Source organism: Alosa alosa, chromosome 23 (assembly GCF_017589495.1).
Source record: "Alosa alosa isolate M-15738 ecotype Scorff River chromosome 23, AALO_Geno_1.1, whole genome shotgun sequence".
In the NCBI taxonomy this organism is placed as follows: domain Eukaryota; kingdom Metazoa; phylum Chordata; class Actinopteri; order Clupeiformes; family Clupeidae; genus Alosa; species Alosa alosa.
Genome location: NC_063211.1, coordinates 19,715,892 through 19,735,193, shown reverse-complemented (window position 1 = coordinate 19,735,193; position 19,302 = coordinate 19,715,892). Strand labels below are relative to the sequence as shown.

The 19,302-nt window shown below is 40.3% G+C and overlaps 3 protein-coding genes across 3 annotated transcripts in view; all 3 read right to left on the bottom strand.

The window, feature by feature from the left end:
- Positions 1 to 20: 20 nt before the first annotated feature.
- sumo3a (small ubiquitin like modifier 3a) lies at positions 21 to 3,517 on the bottom strand. Its single transcript, XM_048234292.1, has 4 exons — positions 3,369 to 3,517; positions 2,173 to 2,301; positions 1,885 to 1,956; positions 21 to 1,318 (listed from the first exon to the last, which is right to left on the bottom strand). Exons 1-4 carry the CDS (start codon positions 3,387 to 3,389, stop codon positions 1,256 to 1,258), a joined length of 285 nt encoding a protein of 94 aa, XP_048090249.1. The 5' UTR covers positions 3,390 to 3,517; the 3' UTR covers positions 21 to 1,255.
- Positions 3,518 to 5,424: 1,907 nt separating this feature from the next.
- pttg1ipa (PTTG1 interacting protein a) lies at positions 5,425 to 13,799 on the bottom strand. Its single transcript, XM_048234290.1, has 7 exons — positions 13,477 to 13,799; positions 12,518 to 12,570; positions 10,964 to 11,072; positions 9,937 to 10,039; positions 8,535 to 8,600; positions 7,481 to 7,527; positions 5,425 to 5,930 (listed from the first exon to the last, which is right to left on the bottom strand). Exons 1-7 carry the CDS (start codon positions 13,649 to 13,651, stop codon positions 5,887 to 5,889), a joined length of 597 nt encoding a protein of 198 aa, XP_048090247.1. The 5' UTR covers positions 13,652 to 13,799; the 3' UTR covers positions 5,425 to 5,886.
- A 644-nt stretch (positions 13,800 to 14,443) lies between these two features.
- The window catches only part of myo10l1 (myosin X, like 1), a 96,817-nt gene continuing 91,958 nt past the window's right edge, over positions 14,444 to 19,302 (bottom strand). Inside the window, 2 exon segments of the mRNA XM_048234289.1 lie at positions 14,444 to 18,479; positions 18,692 to 18,883. Coding sequence (XP_048090246.1) covers positions 18,372 to 18,479; positions 18,692 to 18,883 — 300 coding nt within the window. The 3' untranslated portion in view covers positions 14,444 to 18,371.

The following is a 19,302-nucleotide window of genomic DNA, read 5'->3' as shown; positions in this document are numbered from 1 at the left end:
AGGCAACACTTACAAACAAATCTGAGTACCAAACTATATTTATTGTGTACAGTAGTAAAGGACAACAAATAATGTACAAATCAGTACAGAAACATGACATAAGTTGTGGACAATGCCATTTCCCCAAACCCTCTTTCCACCCCTTCTTTGCCAACCGATTTTGGAAACTGTATGGAGTAGGGCTAGTGGAGGCTGCAGAGCTAGGGCCACAACACCTCCATCAGGAAAGCACAATGACAAAGCAAAGCTGAAAAAGCTGATGAGGATTCCCTTGAGGTTTTTGCAAGGACTGGGAAGAAGTGGGGGATCGAAAGCATAATTTGGTCTTACAATGTCCATATCCAACCCCTAGCCAAAAAGACAGGAGCAAAATTAAGCCCAAAAAAAAAAAAAAAAAGGAACACAAAAGAAAAAAAACACAGTGAATGCAAAAAGAATAATACCTTCGTACATTAACACAATTTAAAAAAGGAACTCCTTTAAAAGCAGAAGACTATTCTTCATTAATTATCTGAACACGCTCTCTTTATCAGTGTACCAGCTTTTTTGGGTTTGGTCCACATTCTGTGATGCGGTATCGTGTATTGCAATCAACTGCTCTATGGATGACTTGGTTGGAGATAACAAGTCCTTAACACCTTTGCCCCTTTTCTCTATCTGTCCCTGAATAAAGTGATTCAAATTCAATTTGAGTACAGAATACTGTAAAGATGTTGCTCTTCTGCAATAGAATGCGCCTAAAAATGGAGAAAACATAACATAGCATATGCACAATGACAGAAATCATAGCGCCTCTCATGCTCTTGAGAGAGCAGGGACAGGTGGTTTATCATTGCTGCCTATGTTCTGTTGGCGCAAACAGAAATAAGAGAAAAGAAAAGAAAAACAAAAACACATGAACAAGAACAAAATGGCAACAGTGTCCACACGTGGCCTGATGTTAGCCGTCAGATCCGAAGTTCTGACCAGATGCTCTTTACAGGCAAAGCCATTCTGAGATATCAGCATTGCCAACGGGCATCCATTCTGGGACAAATCATTATGATCTCTCACATACTGAAAGGGGGGGGGTCCACCCTTCACCTTCACATCTAGGTTAAGGGTGGTTTAAAAAAAAAACCAAACAAAAAAAAAAAAAAAATCAAAACAGAAAAAAAACAAAACAAAACAAAAATATGTTAACATTGAAAGAGCGTCTTGGGAAACATGTCAAATAAAATAGCTGAATGGACGCCTCTTTTGCACCCGGTAGGCTTTAACAGACCCCTCCAGTCTGCTGTTGAAACACGTCAATCGTGTCCTCGTCTTCCATCTCAAGCTGGGAAAACAAAGCAATCATTAAACAATTGCGTCTCTCCAGTACCTGTTAAAATGCAACTTCTGTAACTAATAGTCATTTGCAATTTCAGGGATATTTAGTGTTAAATGGGGCAAAAATGAAAAAGTAAAACCCCACATTTGGGTTAACTTGTTCCTCAAGAACATGCATAACTTAGTCTTGAGGATCTAACTACTACAAAATGAAGCATGATGGGGCAAAGCAGACATTAAATACTTTTGTTGAAGATATATTCAACAACACTGTGTGTGTGTGTGTGTGTGTGTGTGTGTGTGTGCCGTACACCAACATGTGCGCATGCATTACTGAAACACCATAATGTGCACGCTGGTGATCTGATTATGTACACACTCAAACTCTGCATGTTCTCAAAAGCTTTAACAGTAAGCGTATACAGTACATATGAAGTCTACATGTTGAACTTCAAAACAGTCTTTACATTTATCATTATGGTGTCATTATTTCACTGTAATTGTATCAACATTTTTCACTGTAATCAGAAACATTATTAGAGCATTATAGCAGTGGATGAGCATACAACTCACCTGTGCAGGTGTGTCCGTTTCATTTATTGGCTGCCCATCAAACCTAAATCGGATCTGCCTTATTGACAATCCCTGAAAAACAAAGACCACAGGAATTAATACCACTAAACGTTAAACCTCACCAAAGTCAGCTTCAGCCCATTTTATCTAAATAATGCATGTACCAACTCACATTCATGCATATACATTCAAATTTACGAGTATTAATGCAGCTTCAACCTTTAATCTTGATGTAAAATGTTTGATTTAAAACAATAATCTTTATGTAATGGGGTGGCAATCACTTACCTGTCTTTCACAGTACGCCTTCATAAGTTTGCTTAAAGGTGTGTGCCGTTTTATTTTAAACTGGACCACGGACCCGTCTTGCCCTGCTACCTTCAGATTGATGTGGTCGTTTTCGGTTTTCACTCCCTCCTGTAAACAGATGGACAAGTGGGCCAAAATGCATTGCTTAACTTAGTTGTGTTCAACATGAGGTGCTTACTTGGAAACGTGTCACTTGTAATTGCACACCTGTGTTAATGTGGCTAGTTTACAAACGGTGCTTAAATCAAGCTCATGGCTATGTATAGTTAGCAAGATAACCAAAGCACGTGAAATGGAACACAAACCATTATCGCTAGCTAACTAGTTAGCCAACCCAACAGCTTACCGAGTCAAGCCTGTGACATTAGCTCCCCGATTAACTGCAGATGAACTGCTGTTTTGAGGATACCATGTTAATTAAGCTACTTACATCTTTCAGCATCAGCTAACGCTAGCAATCTTTGTTATTCATTTGAATGAATTGCAGTTATAGTCTACACAAACAAACCATACAATTGGTGTTTGTTAGCCTGCTTTAAAAGCCGACTATGCTAATGTTAAATTAGCTTTTTAGCGAAGTAGCACAATATTTGAGAATCACATGGTTTCTTTATTGGCATAACATGTATCAACACAATTAAACATATCGATAAAGAACAGTATCAGTGCCTATAGGTTTTCCACTCAAATGTATTTGTACAAGAATAACTGAATGAGTTGGGCGCTAATCAACTGGAGCTGCTTTCAAATGGCGGATCACTATGTGCGGGTAATGTTGCTCCTTCTCCGCTATTCTTGCGGCATTTCCTACGCCGGAGACGTAACGTGGCCGACTAGCGCCACTTCGTTTTCACAAAGGAAAACCCGCAAAAGCAGACACAGAATTCCACCTCGATGATATTGCGCGGCAGCTCGAGACAATGGCGCAGTTTCAATGAACACATTCGCGGCAAAATGCGAATCGGTATCGGATAGGAAGAGGAGTAGTTGCGAAAAAAGAATCCGCATACTGAAATAAAACCAACCCATGCTATCTTCATCTGCACAAATGCGCAAAACTGACTAACCACCACACCAATGTTGCACAGAACTGAAAGCCAGCTAACCTTAATTCCTAACGATATCCATTAGACGCAGAATGTCGACTTTCCACATTAATAGTTAATAGAACTTACCTTAGGCTTTTCCTCAGACATATCGCCAAGACTTTTGAATGTAGTTATTCAAAGAATTAACGCAAGATGCGCCGTCTCTACTTTCAGCCCTCTGGTCTACGACGAGAACGCGCTTGGTCTCTTCTTCCCCAGTCACTGATTGAACGAGACTGATCATGTGATACTTTCTAAACGGGAGCGCGTACACGGGAGCGCGCATTTCTTTCTCGGGCACGCACATTTACACCCGCCCCCAACGGCAATGGAGGAAATCAGCCTACACATATTTTAAGGCACACATTGTCATGACAATGGGAAAGGTGAGAAAGCACTGTGTGGCCACATATTCTGTGTTTGGACGGACTATTGTTGTGATAATGTCTTAGCTGAAAGACACCACTTGTGGGCACTTTTAGGGAATTGGCTACCACCAAATCATAGCCAACATTAGCCTATTTGGAAGCCACTAAATTCAAAGGCCTACATTCAACAATTCAGGAGCACAATTTCAGTCTTTGAGTCAAACGGTCAAGTGAAAGAATGCATAATCTTAGGATTATTTAGGTGTCTGACCTGGTTGTGTTGATAACATATAGGCCTACACAGAATCTATGAAAATGTATAGCTTAGGCCTAGCCACTGGCATAAAAAGCATCTGCTGAATAATAGCCTACCCGAAATGTTAATGTATTTACATACAAATCAATATGTAAATGATATGTTGGACAACAGTCTTACAGGTCTTAGGCTACTATAGCAACCAGTATTCTGAAGTTGTCTATCGGCAGGGGCGTAGATTTGCGTGGGGACCGAAGGACGTGTCCACACCAATGTCAAATTACGACTGAAATGTCCCCACCAATATTCAGGTGGAAATGAGGAAAAAGTGCTCACATGCGCTACACAAAGAGTTAAATCATTTCTCACTTCAGTGCTGCGGATCATCTCGTACAGATCTTGTAATGTGCATTAGCCTATAAGGGTAAATCGCGCTGATTTGAAGTTACCTATAATAACTACCAGTGAGCCGTAGTCTCCTGCGCAGCATGGTGCAGCGCTTCAGCTTCACTTCACTACAAGGCATATGAAGTGCGTCCAAATTCACCCATTATTCTCTGTTGAACTCCTCGAGAAGTAGGCTACTCAAAATGCTTTTACCGCTTTTAAACGGTGCTAGCTAGCCACTATTTTCTGGATAAACAGTTTGCGAGAAAAATAACTTCAAGAGATTTAATAATTATTCTCTGCGCCCATCTCCACATCCATTTGTCATCGTAGGCCACACACTTCACGCAACACGACAAACCAAGGTCTAAAACAGCAGACCTTACCGAACACAAAGGTAATGCATTCCCGTGTATAGTTAGCTGTTCCAGAGTAATCCGGTTTTGATAATAAATTGTAGCAAAATTCAACATGGTTTTTCGGCTTTAAGCATTTCTTAAAACTGAGCTGTGCTTACATCGCCTAGATATCTGTAATTATTAGAATCAGAGAATATACAGGCAGCTCACGGTTAAGAGTTTGTCAATGTAGCCTAGCCTTAATGATTTCTTTTTTACAAAACGCTAAGCATGCATGTATTTAAGTTTCTTAAAACTGAGCTGTGCTTAAATGGGTCAATGCATGATTTCATAACAGACCAAATAGAAAATAAATGTTAAATGTTAAATATAGCCTGCATATCTGTACATGTTAAAATCAGATTATGTAGGCTACACAGTATAGTTAGATCACGTTGGACAGTAGCACATTTTAATCATGGATAGTAGTTGGACAGTAGCACATTTTAATCATTTTATATATCTATAGTGGCTGGTGAAAGAGTTGAGTTTTTTTTTTCGGGGGGTGGGGGTTAGTGGGTAGTGTCCCCACCAAAGCTCAGACCAAACCTACGCCCTTGTCTATCGGGATGAGTTTAATGAATGGTACTGAACTTCCAACTCCATGTGGAAGTTTGATCGGGATCTGTTTTGGACCAAGGACATGGATACATCAAATGAATGACTGAATTAATGTAGGCTATTTCTTCAATTCCAGTACTTTAGTGCTAGTCTGTGGTAATAAGGAAACACTATTAAAGTCTCTAAAACGTATGTCATTTATTCAAAATGATTAGCCTACTCATAGATGGCCAATTACACAAAACTAATTTACAACATTGACAATTCTGTCCCTTTAAGAAAATCCATTTTGATCTCCATTTTAACAAAATGTCGGAGAATAGAGCTATGGCAGACGAATGCTGCACAATTACAGAGTAGTAAACCAGAGTTTAGAATGCAGAGGGGACTACACATGATTCATAAAGCAGCAGTCATAAACTTTCCTTTTACTGTTCAACTAGAAAGCATTCACATTTGATACTGGAACTGTCTTTCGAGTTTTGTCAGAAGAATGCCCTGATTATAGAGAACCATCACAATGCAAATTTTTGTTTGTTACACTACTGTGTAACAATAAATCAAGATGAACAGTCTGCTTTGGCTACTGATACAGGGTTGGAGAGGGATGAATATCCTCCGTCATTATATCTTCTTTAGTTGTTCTCAAATCTAGCATAAGGGCTTGCCCTACTCAGACCTAAGACAGAGAGAGAGAGAGACAGAGAGGAAGAAAAATGCAGATGAAACAGCATCTCAAAACATGACTTAAAGCAAGGCATAGTGAATGGGCATTCTGTATAATTCTGGGTGATTGACAGTAGACACCTTTCCATGTTATATCATTAAATGTTATATGCCTAAATGACCATGTTATATGCCTAAATTACCATATAAGGCATGTTTAAATACCCAGCATTTCTCAATGTACGTAAAGCCAAATGTGGAAACATATACTGAATCTGAAGATGTGATAACTTTTGATATTTGCATACTGTTTTTTTATTTCATTTTTTTTAAAACTGAGAGATGGTGACTGTCAGAATGTTGTCAAGTTTAATTAAAATGTTCACCTTTTCATTAATTTTAAGATGGGCCACAAGCAATCATGCATTTTAAGATGGCCACAAGCAATCATGCATTTTAAGAATGGCCACAAGCATCCCCGGTGTAGTAACCCCTCAGACCAGTAGAGGGAGCCAACAGTGTTGATAATTTGTTGGGCTTGAGCTGGTGGTGACACAGCACTCCATAGAAATGCATGGGGTTAGTTTGTAACGCCAATATGGCAGTTGTCTACACATATCCCGCCCCTTTGCAGCAGAAGAGTCGACATGTTAAAACATTGTGGTGTGTTGTGAATACATCGTGCCAATCATGCCGTTGGAGATAGGTTGATGTCGTGAAGCCTTGCGCACGCGCATTTCTGCCGAAATAGATACCTGATAAGTGCCCAAAAAGCGTTATAATATGGCCGCCGAGTGGAGGGACTTTGGTATTGCTGCATTCATGGGGTCTGGGAATAATGGGAACATTCCCAGTGATGACATTGTTCTTCCAACTGCAAGCGCTCGTGGAATGACTGATTGTATTATAGGCCTTGAGAGAGGGAGGAAGTACTGCCTCAATTCATTTCAATGGCCAATGCTAGGCGAGCTACTTCAGTCAAAAATATTGTTAATTAACTGCTACCATCTTTAAAAATGGCATTTCATTTTTTGAAGATAGTGGCAACCAACCATGATGCTGCTAACTGGCCAACTCCAAATCCTGACCCCTGGGCTTGAACCATTCTCATAATAAAGGCAGCGTTTCATGGAGATAGCCAAGGGTGTTGTGGAGGGGTCTACAAAAGCCACCATCTTATCTGACCTTTATAGAACCTATTCTGAATAGCATCAAGGTGCTAAAAGTGCAGTTTGCGATTCTAATCCTCAAATGCACTTCTTGTCAAATTAATTAATTAATTGCTCCTCCTTAAATCCTTATTCTGTGTGAGTGCTGAAAAACTGTTCTGTAAAAGGGAAACAGACCCATACACTATTTCAGCCAACAGTAACACTATTTCACACCTCCGCCTATGTGCGGGGTTGCATTGAGAATAATGTTAAAGTAATCGAATGTCGAAAGCGGAGTGCGCCGCATTCAGGTCGGCGCTGGTGTCTGCAACGTTTAAGGAAGTATTGCATTTCTGAGGGAAATTCCTCTACGACTCGTGCAAAGATACAGTTAAAGGCAGACGCCACTCACCATATTTCTGCCTGATCTCATCGTGCCGCGTTCGCATCTCTGCTTTTCTGTGAGACAATCAGGAATATTGTTATGGACAACAGATCACAACAACACACATACTGCACACATGGAGACAAACCCAGACATAGACCCTCCCTATCATTATCAAACACACAGGCATGCACACACGCACACACACACACACACGCACACACATTAACAGATACTTGAGCAAGGACCATGATGCCCCTAAGGTAGACATAACTTGGTTTTTACCATGGGAGACTTAAGTCACATGACGCTTCACAAAGGCACACAAAACAAACGGCAGCGTTAGTACAGTAAACGATAAGCTAATGAACAACAAGTCAGGGGACATTCTCTCAGATGGCAGTCCTGTGGTAGAGATAAGAGAATCAGGTTCTCATAAGAGGGTCAAACTATGTATGTCCTTTCCACAAGTATCTCTTGCGAATTGCAAACCACTTCTTTCTGTGGGACACTTTTAAATAGACAGATAGATAGATCCAGATAGATAGACAGATCATAGTATCTATCTAAGTCTTGCTCTATATTTGACTTATCCATTAGGGAACACACACACACACACACACACACACATACATACTGGAAGCAGTGAACACACAGTGATTAGTGAGCTCACAAAAACATTTGAAACAGTGCTGTGCTCAACCATGGATGTGGTTGTTCAACCCCCCACCCTTAGGTCACAAGTCTAATTCCCTAACCAGGGTTACAGCCACAGCTGTCCAACCACACGGAATGAGCAGTAGGAGGCAGGGCTCAAGCTCAGTTCACCTTTAACCACACTTACCTTTTCTGAAGATTGCTTTTTATTGACTAAACCCTGAATTTTAAGTCAGAATCATTGACTTACATTTTGCAAACAGATAGCGGAGCAGATGGTTGCTTTAGCAGTGGCTATAAATAAAACACAATTCACAGCCAAGAGACAAATGACCGACATGGAGAAGACTGGCATCACCATGGCAACCATGCCTAAATATTAGCATCATTTCCTGAATAAAGACACAGGGTTCATTTCACTCACCTCGTGTCCGATTTGCCCTTTCTCTTGTCAGCCTGCCTTTGCATCTTGGATTCAAAACTGCTGGACCTATTGGGAAAAAGTTTGGTCAGATTTCTCTTATCCTGGTGCTTCTTCTCCCATCCTGGTTGTACCTGTAGACCTATAGTACTCAAAACTGCCTGTCTTTACATCTTGACATCAATCAAAAAAGGATGCTGGAAGAAAACACTTCTGGGCTTAATCACCAGTAGTTAAAAACACTGCTATGTAGTCAAGAAACTTCCAGCAGATGGACCCCCTTGCCTGAGCAGATTTTGTATAACAGCACAGACACTGGAAAGAGAGAGAGAGAGAGAGGATGGACTCCTAAAGCGCTCCGCATATACAGGACACGGCGAAATGAGTGCACCGGTAAAGTCTGTCACTTATCACGCGCATCATCGTGGAAAATGTTAACCTGACAAGCAGTAGTTGGTGTTTTCTCTATTGTGTTGCTCCTGTTACAAATAAGCCTTCTTTACAGACATGAGTGGTGTATCAAAACTCAAGTCTAACGATAATTTTACACTTCACAAAAAAAACTTGTTTAAAGTAGTAAAGTAAAACTAAATCTTTCTTACAGTTCCAAAAATGCATCTCACAAAATCGCTACAAAGATTTAACCACCAGCTTGTATCTTAGAATTTTAGCACTCCAAAACTAATAACCCTAGATCATCTAGATCTAATCATCTGCAGCGATGACAAGCTATATCTATTCAGTTCCTGAATGAAAGGATTCCTAAGATAGATTAACAGTTGCCAACAGAGCTCAAGTTTTGCCAAACAATGAAAAAATTGGAATAGCAACGCTGAACTTGAGCTGCAGCGGTAGGCAGAAGTGAAGGTGTGATAGCTGTTAAAGAAAAATGTATGAATGGACATCTTTTCCGGATGGAGGTTGAGCTTAGTCTTGCACTACAATTGTGTTCTGGAAGGACATGCTTGGTTGGGAGCAAAACACATCTTGGCATAATTCTTAACAACGATGCTGAAGGATGCTATGGTCGCAAGTCTATTAGTACTCAAACATTATGTGGGTCAGTTCAGCAGAAGACCTTTTGCAGCCTCCGTGTCAGTTAAGTATGTAACGGTACGATAACTGCAGAGGTTTACTTTAAGTAAACCTCCCTCCCGACACCTTAAGAGACACGCTAGTAAGAGATGCTAGCACCAATGGGTTTTAGCTCTCTTGCTAACGCACTTGCCTCCCAGTCTGAGGTGCTGCAAGCTGTGTGTTTGAGTCTGGGAAGGTGCAAGGCTGAGCCATGCAGTCCCTCAAACACAGTTACATATAGAAATGCTCAAAAGTAAAAAATAAATAAATAAATAAATACCTACACTGATCTGAAAAATGTTGGTTGGATGTGTGTGTGAGGACTTACCCCACATTCTCACACTTGCAACAGCAGAAGAGGCAGATGAAGAAGGCGAGGATGATTACTCCACCAACCACAGCCATGGCGATGATCAATGTCTGGAAGTTTACTGAAGGAAAAGCAGTTGCTTGTAAAGATTAACATTCCACAAAGCACATAGGACACAAATATAAATTAAAAAAGTTTCCAAAGGCTCATTGCAAATGGAAAAATGTGCATGCCAAAATGTTGTTGCGGTATGTCTTTTTTCAATAAATATTTCATCCAAAATCTGAAACAGCTACGATATCCTCCACATCCTACTATTATTGCTAAAATTTAAATTAGAATTTTACAATTTCTGCTTCGCAGTTATTTCTATTTTATGAAGATGATACACAAAGAGGAAAGAACAATGTCGGCATGGTAACAGTCTGAAGAGAATAAGGACTTCAGAGGAGTAATACTTTTGAAGAGAGGGCTATACCTCCATTGGCACCTCCAAGACTAAGTTTAAAGTCAAGTCTTAGAGTAGGGACAAAGACCTTAAAAATGCAGTTGATTACTTTCATTACAGGAATGGCGCGGGATATGTGTAGACAACTTCCATATTGGCATTATGAACCCCATACATTTCTGTGGAGGACTCTTTGAATGCAATGTCTCCTCATTAGAAAGTCTCTGGTAGAGATGCTCAGATGAATAAATGTATAATCTGAATTAACGATAATGTTATAACAGCATAGATCTGTTCCACTGGTGCTCTTGGTTTAAAAGAAACAACCAAGTATTTTTGGCCTTCTTTGATTGGATTTGCATCTTAAAGAGGGATGAGTCTAACAACACTAATGGTATACCATAAGGTTGTGTCTCTGAGTGTAGTGTTAACCGTCAGAAATACTTCCACAGCTTCTTCAGCTACTCCTGCCTTCTCTACCCTGCGTAAGGTAACAATGTGTTCAACTTCACTTTGTTGTTTATGTATGACTTGAGAACCACTGAGAAGCATTAAGACAAAGCAGGAAAAGTGTCTGCTGAGAAGGTAGTTACTTACTTGAACACTGCCCCCACCGAGCCTCATTGAGGGGACAGAGAGAGTGGGGAGGCAGGATAGTTGCAACGGGGTACGTCACACATGATTTAGTTTTAATACACCACAGACACTGCAGAGAGAAAGAGAGAGAGATAGATAGATAGAGAGAGAGAGAGAACAGACGAGAGATATCACATACAAGGTATTAATTTACTGTAATTCATATCTATGAAATACAGTGATATGGTTGTAATTCTGAACACGTCCACAAAACAAACAGTGTGAGGTACAACAGTGTGGCAATGCTGAGATATAGAATAGAATAGAAACTTTAGAATAGAAATATGACCTCAGACTTCTCTGCATAGTCTGTCTGCCTCTTCACCCCCTCCATGTTTGGTCTGTCCACTAGCCACTTTTTACCACTGTCTTTCATTTTATATGATATACTTTTAATGACTTTTTCTGCTGTTAGTGAATGTGTGTGTGTTGCCTGTATGCTACTGAGACCTTGAATTTCCCCTGGGGATCAATAAAGTATCTATCTATATATCTATCTATCTATCTATCTATCTATCTATCTATCTATCTATCTATCATAACGAAACCACATGCCAGACTGTCCAAACAATAAAGCTGGATATAGATAATAGATTGGTTGTAGAACATTTACTCTAATTAGTTGTTACTATTTTTTCTTATTCTGCATAGCTGTCACTAAAACACCTGGGGTGTCACTACATATTTCCACACAAAATGCCCACAGTGCTGAGTGACAACAATGGGCTATTTTTGACTCAATTGAAGAGGGAAAGCAACACAAGGTCACCTTTTATTTACGTATTAGAGGGTGTGTTTTTCTGACTCAGATATGAGTGGTGACATTTGTAACACCTAATGGCATGTTTAGTGAGGTCAGGTAATGCATTTGTACTTTCGAAAGTCTAAACAGTTAGCTATTGTTGTACAAAAACTGTGACTTTAAACCTGATATCTTGTGATTGTCACTATGTAAAGTGAACCGTTCAGAAGTAATCTTTCCAAACCTGTTCAGCAGGTACGGGCAGAGCTCTTGAACCACACCCGTGAACAATCCTTTAACCCAATCGAGTTCTTCCTTTTCCTTTTCTCTAAATCTTTGGTCCGTCTCTTTCCCTGTGTTATTCCACATACCTGTCCAATCACCTTCAGGACCTAACCAACTGTATGATGATGGCTGCGTCACAGTTGAAGACACGGAACACGGAACAAGTGTGTGTGTGCAGGTGTGTGTGTGTGTGCAACAACCAATCTGTACAAACCAGTCATAGTTGTCACGCTGAGTCACAATTGAAAATAGCACATCATGGTAAAGGTGTGCATGTATATGTGTGTGTGTGTGCGCATATTTATGTGAGTGTGTGTGTGTAAGAGTGAGCAAACCAGCTACTCCTGCCCTAACAGGAGGAGAGCAGTAATGTGAAGGATTAGACCGATAATGAAATCCAAACTCCACAGAGGGTAAAGCAGAGTGCAAGTTGGGAAACAAGACTAATCGGCTACAGGGGGAAAATGAAAGGATTTGTCCCAGCTCACCGATACATTCTTCAGACATTCCTCACAGTTTGTTCCATTCTTGAGCTCGCAAACTGCAGGATAGATGGAGAGAGAGAAAAGAGGTTTTATCATTTCAATTTACAACAACAAAATAAAAATGCCATGTTAATAGTATCCAGGCCATCTTTGAGGTGGGAACTTTTCCCTATGTTGCTAACAGTAACACCCATGAGACCTGTTGCCACGAACAGAACCTGGGACACAACAAGCCCAAAGGGAAAGATTTGTAAACAACAACACGACCTATCATGACTTTCTCCCCTTAAAAATATTAACTTGCACAGCTAGAATGTACCATGATACAGCCTGATTGCTAAGGACCATGATTTGGATACATCAACCTGTGAAATTAACCATTTTTTAAAAACCCAAAAACCTAGCATAGGTATCTTCATAAGACTTGTTAAATTTGTGTTCCAGTAGGAGGCTACACTTAGACCTATGTCTGGGTGAGAGAAACGTTTGTATTATTATTATTATTAATAATAATAATAATAATAATAATAATAATAATAATCTTTATTTATATAGCACTTTTCAAAACAAAGTTACAAAATTATTAAAAAAGTTACAAAGTTATTAAAACACCAGCCAATCTGAGCAGCCTAGATCTAAACACTTAGGTTCAACTACGTTGAAGAGTTCCTTTGTTCAGGTGAAGGAAACCCCCATTTTAGCAGACCTACTGTAATTTAAGGAGGGCGATATTTAAGAGCTATTACAATAGGTATTTAGCACAAGTAGAATCAATAGTTACAATCATTTATATTTTAACAGGTTGCCTAAAAGTTCCCGGACCGACAATCACCACCTGACCCAGACAGAGCACACAAACCAAACAACAAGCCAGGGTTGAGGTTGCTTTCACGGCTAAATTGAACTTGTTTAATCACTACTGTAACGTAGCTTAATGGCAAAGGTCTGCGCATTTATCTTACCATTGGCTGGTGGTGTTGGTGCGGGTGTCGAAGGTGCCGGTGTGGTGGTGGTGGTGGTGGTTGTAGCAGCAGTAGTGGTGGTGATGGTTGTCGTAGTAGATGTGTCGTTCTGAGCAAATGTTGTGCCCAACCCGACAACAACCAGGATCAAACATAATCCAATCCTCGAAAACATGCTGTCGTCAGATGGTTAAATCCTACGATGTAGGCTAATTTGGCTGAAGAATATCCCAATAAATCACATGTAAGTCTGGATACCTGACCAGACGAATCTCGGGTGACGAGCTGTCCGAACCGCCGCCAGTCAGAAAACTAAACTTGCGCACTAGTACGCGCAGGAGCCAAAGCGCCACTGGGGATCACATGACCTTGGCGTTACATCTGACAATATTTTGCTCAGTTCTGCGATAACATTAGAATGCATTCCATTTCCAAACAAAGCGCTCATTGGCGACTGATAACTACTTAACAACATTTTAATACCAACTTCAACGTTGTTGCTTATGAATAACTAGGCCTATGCCGTCTGTAGGAAAAGTAGGGCTATACCCCAAGGCTGTTCAAAAAACCGTCTGCGGGCCCTGGCCCCAGCCCACATTACAGGACATTAATGTCAACTTCTCCTTCTTCAATGAATCCAAAAGTATTTTGTACTTTATTTCTATTTAGATGGAAATAGTGAAAACCCGTCATGAAATAGGCCACTATATGCTTCTGATGTTTTATTCTAAAAGTTCAATATTATGGCTTCTTTTTTTCTTACGCATTTGTGGTGGTGTCACAAGATTAAGACAAGACAAATGACTGTGGAGTGTTTGTAAGGAATATCCAAGCATTTTATAGTAATTTATTGTATTTGTGTAATACTTTTTGAAACCATTTTCTTGACAGGTGTACATGGACTACATGAAACAAAATTAATCAAAACTTACAATAAAATGGTCTCAAAAAAATAATCAAAACACAATTAAAGTAAAATCCAATAATTTATTTAAGCATTTTGTAAAGCCAGTTACAAAAGAAAAAGACGCTCTTCCACACAAACGCGCACACTCGCACACTCTCTCTTTTGTAGCCTACACAAGCACATTTGTTTTGTATATAGATTAATTGAACAACAACAATTAGGAAGAATTACATTCAGGTCTATAGGCTGCCTGCAGCTACTTACAGACCTCAGTGTAATTCTATAGTAAGAGAGACAGAACCAACTGCACTGTGTGGATGTGGATGTCAGTGTCTGTATTTGTATTTAACCGTAACCGTGGTTTATGTATATGTATGCAATATATGAATACACATGTGTGTGTGTGTGTGTGTTGAGCAGATAGATAGCACCTCCAAATTCTGATCCTGAGTCAGTTAGATTTGGCTAAAACACTGATTTTCATGAGGGGTCTTGACAAAGAAAAAACAGACTCAGGAGCAGGCTTTAGTGGGCATATGAATGCAGGTAGTGTAGAAGTGTGAAACACTAGACCTGCTCCCTCCCTCTTGCTCTCTCTCTCTCACACACACTCTCTCTCTCTCCCTCTATGCTTTCTTGACATTGTCAGGCTATTGCCCCCTCTATCTCTTCCTATAAATCCTGCAATCACATTGCAGTGTTTCCAGTACTATCTGCCTCCTCAATCCCAGTCCCTCTCAACCCCCCCAATTATTGTGTTGTGGTTCAAAAAGGAAATAAGTACACCATCCCCACACCCACCCTTCCACCCTTTAAACCCCGACAACCACTCATACAGTCATTGCTCTTAAACACATTAACATCAACCCACTGTGGCATTGGAGCCTCAATACATATACTCGTTCCTTAATGACACCATTGTTTTCCATTTCCTTTGTCATATTGTACTCCTTTTCTTTTTTGCGTGTTTTGTTGATTTTTTTTAATATATATATTTATGTATATATTGTGGTCATAACCCTCAGACACAAAAACTTGCATTACACTGACAAATATAGTTGCATATCAAACAGCAAAACTACACAGGACAGTATTGATACAGCATACTTATATCTATACTTTCCAAAAGAAAGAACCATAACCAAACAGTATGTAACAAACTAAAGTGGAAAAAAAGGAAAGATACTTTTACAGTCATACTTGGATTTTTCCGTGTGATATCAGGAAGTGATATGAATGGCGCAGGTTAATGATGTCACTGCCTGTTTGTGTGATATGGCTCAAAGTATTTCCTCCAGTGTGTTTTGTTTCATTGACAGTTTTGTTGAGAGGGGTATTTCTGCTAAAGCTGCAAGTGTATGTTTAGTTAGATTCTCAAGATGGATGTGGAGGCTTGCACCCATAACTCAAATGTCATACATACACACAAACAAACACCACACTCTTTAAAGAGAACGTTTCTTGGCTCCTTCTTAGAACCATCGAATTCTGCTTTAATGCTGATAAGCATTCAACCCAGAATACTTTCACTGGAGAGTTTTAAACAGAACCAATGCTGTTCTAAGAGTGGACTCTGCCTGAGGCTGTTTTGAGGGGGTTTGTGCGTCACAAACCTCCTCCCCACCCGCAGGTGGACATCTGAGGCAGCCAGTTTGTGTAAGGCATCGAGATTCGGTTGCAGCTTTAGGATTTAGGAATCCCATTCTCACTTCTTTGATCTGAAAGGGACAATACCTCAGAAGTGGAAAAAAATGTTAGTATCTACAAATTCTAGAAAATCATACTGCCTTCATTTTAGTGGAGCTGATTAACTCTTAGAGTATAGGCCTTCAGCTTTAGACGTGAATGATGGCCAGTTATTTCTAGTCACGTTTTGCTGGATGGCTCAAATGGTGCACACACTGATAAGTAAATCGTGTGGTTGACTTCTGGCTTGATGGTGAGAAGATACTTACATCATTTTCTTTTCTGGTCTAACCGTGCCTCTCAGGGCGCACTCCAGTCAAAATGATACTTTTTACATTAAATTCAGTCTTTAAACAACTCATTTTGACCAAGCATGCAGACAAACATCTAAGTGACACATTAGGTAATCCTATTTCTTTACTCTCCATATTACAAATAGTGACATGGCTATCAATGCCTTACAATCACTTAATGTTCTCTCTCCTCCCAAAGCATTTTTTTGTGGAGAGAATGAGTAGGCCATTGTGCCTAGAGTGCACTTTAAATTAAAAATCATATTCTGTTGTAAGTGCTGGACCAAAGAGGTAATACCCCTACCTTCCACTAGAGGGCGAACTCCCAGTAGCAATCTATACATATTCTCAGCAGTTTAGATTCTCATATGGAGTGAAATGACAAAACTCTTCCAACATTTTCTCTTCCAAACCTACGGTGTTTTGTAAATATAAATTAATACATTGAATACAATGGCTGCTTCCAAAAACGCCCTCTAAAAGTGTCACCTCTCTTTGTAACATACAAGTCGTGATTTAAAAACCAGTGTTACAACTATATGCATTAAACATATTGCGTATTTCAGTATCATACGTGGTTCCTCTATATAGCATAGCAGTTAGACAGAAATCATATTTGACTTATTCTGTCCACATGGCTCAGTTTATAGGCTAGTCAATGCAGCTCTGGAGACAGCTGGATGGACCATTAATTGCAGTGCTAGCAGCCCAAACGAAAGGCTATAGTCTTAATGCATAGCCTACTATGCTGCCGTATTACGTACATCCATGCTCTGTTTTGACTTTCTTCCATACTGTAGTGTGTGGCATTGATAGTGGTATGTGCATCTGCATAATACTTTTTTAAATACCATTTTTGTTTGTTTGTTTGTTTATCTTGCAAACATGGTTATAGAGATTTAGTATCATATCTCTTAAGGGACATACCGGTATGTACAGTGGGACTCTTGATGGTTATCAAATCTATATAGACTTCTGAATTAATATAAAACAATGACCACCCTCAGCTCGAGTTTTGTGTTTGTGTTTGTGCTGTATGTGAAGAGGAAAATACTTACTTAATAGCATGAATGGAACACTATTTCTACATTTCATCCAGAGTTTTAACAAAAACTCTTCAACATCAGAGTCAAACTAGGCCACTAGCCCTCAGTAAAACACAGCTGCGAAGACCAAGATTGCTTTCTGATGACAGTCAGGAACTCACAAAATGGCCGCCATATGCTGCTCCAGTTACAACTCACAGGTAATCCTCTGAAGTCCCAAACAAACAGGCAAGCTTGTATTAGTGCCAGGCTGAGACAGACCACTCAAGTGTCACCAGCACCCCTCCATCTCCGGTTACTCCAGTGTCTGTCATTCAGATTCAATCAAAAACAAGCTCATGTCCTTAGCCAATTCTAGTCTCTCGTCAGTAGGTCTCTGCGGTGGATATGGAACTCCAGTGCACTAATGCAGGTAGAACGTTTCCTATGAAGTAAGACTGAAACAGATGTAGGTGTGGACTGTGGAGTGAGAGCAAGCATGTGGGTTTGGTCTGTTGGTAAAAACCTTGGCAGTGAGGGGAAAGACCAGGTAAAGATTTTTGTGAAGGAATAAATACTCGCTGTGTTGGCTGTGCTTTTTGGTGTGATGACATTGGTAAGTCAAAAGTGTGCTAGCTGGGATAGGTTTGCTGCATACAAGGGCAGGATACACCAAGCAGAGGTTTCATTAAGGGTGACAGTATTAGAAGGTCTTTGTGTATGTGTGTTTGTCCGTGTGTTTCTGTGGATGAGTGTGTGAGTGTGTGTGTGTGTGTGTGTGTGTGTGTGTGTGTGTGTGTCTCCTCTCATGTTTTTGTGTCTCACACTCTCGCTGCTGTGGTCAGCTGGTGGACATCTCCATGGTTTTGTTTGTCGTCTTTTTTTTCTTCCTGGAGAAAGGAGCTCTATCTTGTGATTGGTGGCCCTTTTTTGAGCCATGTCCTCTCGGAGCTGTGATTCTGCACACTGATTGGTCTGTGTGGATCACCTGATCCAGGAGGCACTGCCACAGCTGGAGACGGACATGACGCTGCAGCGCTTCTTCACGATCATGTTGATGTAGGCCTTCATGATTTTAGTGATCTCGCCCACCTGAATGGGAAAATAAAACATCGTGAAAATACTCTGAACCCATTAAAACCAGGAGACAATGAGATACTGCAGGAGATTTAATGTATTCTCATGCATTTGTTTAAATTGAAACGATTCTCTGACCAGGAGACTGCCAGAAGAGCAATCATAAAATACATCTAGTTTATAAGAAATCAAAGTGTGTGAGAGAAAGTGTGCGTGTGTGAGTTTACCAGTGGTGTCTCAAAGAACATCTCCCTCTCGTCCACAGTGATCTTGTAGGTGCTGGGCTGCGGTGCGCCGAAGAAAACGATGTGCTCATACTGGAAGGTCTCCAGTGGCTTGGACTCGCCTCTTTTGTAGACGGACACGTTTTCAGCACTTACAGCCAGCCACAGGTCATGAGGGAAGCCGCCCTCCTTACACTGCATGAGAGGAGGGGGACAGAGGCCAGGGCCTGGTTAGGTCTTTGCAGGCCACTCTAAATGCATGTGAATGAGTATTGGGTAAATGATTGCTGTAAGGAAGTAACCTAACATACCAAATATGCATACATACAAGCAGGGAGATATGGGCCTTTGTTTTTTAATTATGGAAGGAAGAGATGGAATTGTGAAGAATTGTGAATTTAGAAGGATTAGGAAGATGTAAGATCCAAAATCCACTCTTAATGCATGTGAGTTCCATTGCTGTAAGTTGCTTTGGACATCCACCAAATTAATACATGTAAATGTAAATGAATGGGTCATGGGTAAATGAAAGGAAGTAACCTACAGTAATATACTTAATCCACACTTCCCTCTCTTCCCTCCTTCTTCTTCTACCACTACTCCTCCTATCACAC

Excerpts from the sequence above, each read along its gene's own strand:
- sumo3a (XM_048234292.1), bottom strand. The coding sequence starts at position 3,389 with ATGTCTGAGGAAAAGCCTAAG. Across the intron at positions 2,302-3,368 it reads TGTCTGAGGAAAAGCCTAAG|GAGGGAGTGAAAACCGAAAA; the intron begins GTAAGTTCTATT and ends ATCTGTTTACAG. Across the intron at positions 1,319-1,884 it reads AAACGGACACACCTGCACAG|CTTGAGATGGAAGACGAGGA; the intron begins GTGAGTTGTATG and ends TTGTTTTCCCAG.
- pttg1ipa (XM_048234290.1), bottom strand. The coding sequence starts at position 13,651 with ATGTTTTCGAGGATTGGATTATGTTTGATCCTGGTTGTTGTCGGGTTG. Across the intron at positions 10,040-10,963 it reads TCGGTGGGGGCAGTGTTCAA|TAAACTTCCAGACATTGATC; the intron begins GTAAGTAACTAC and ends CTTTTCCTTCAG. Across the intron at positions 5,931-7,480 it reads TGAGATCAGGCAGAAATATG|GTCTGAGTAGGGCAAGCCCT; the intron begins GTGAGTGGCGTC and ends TCTCTGTCTTAG.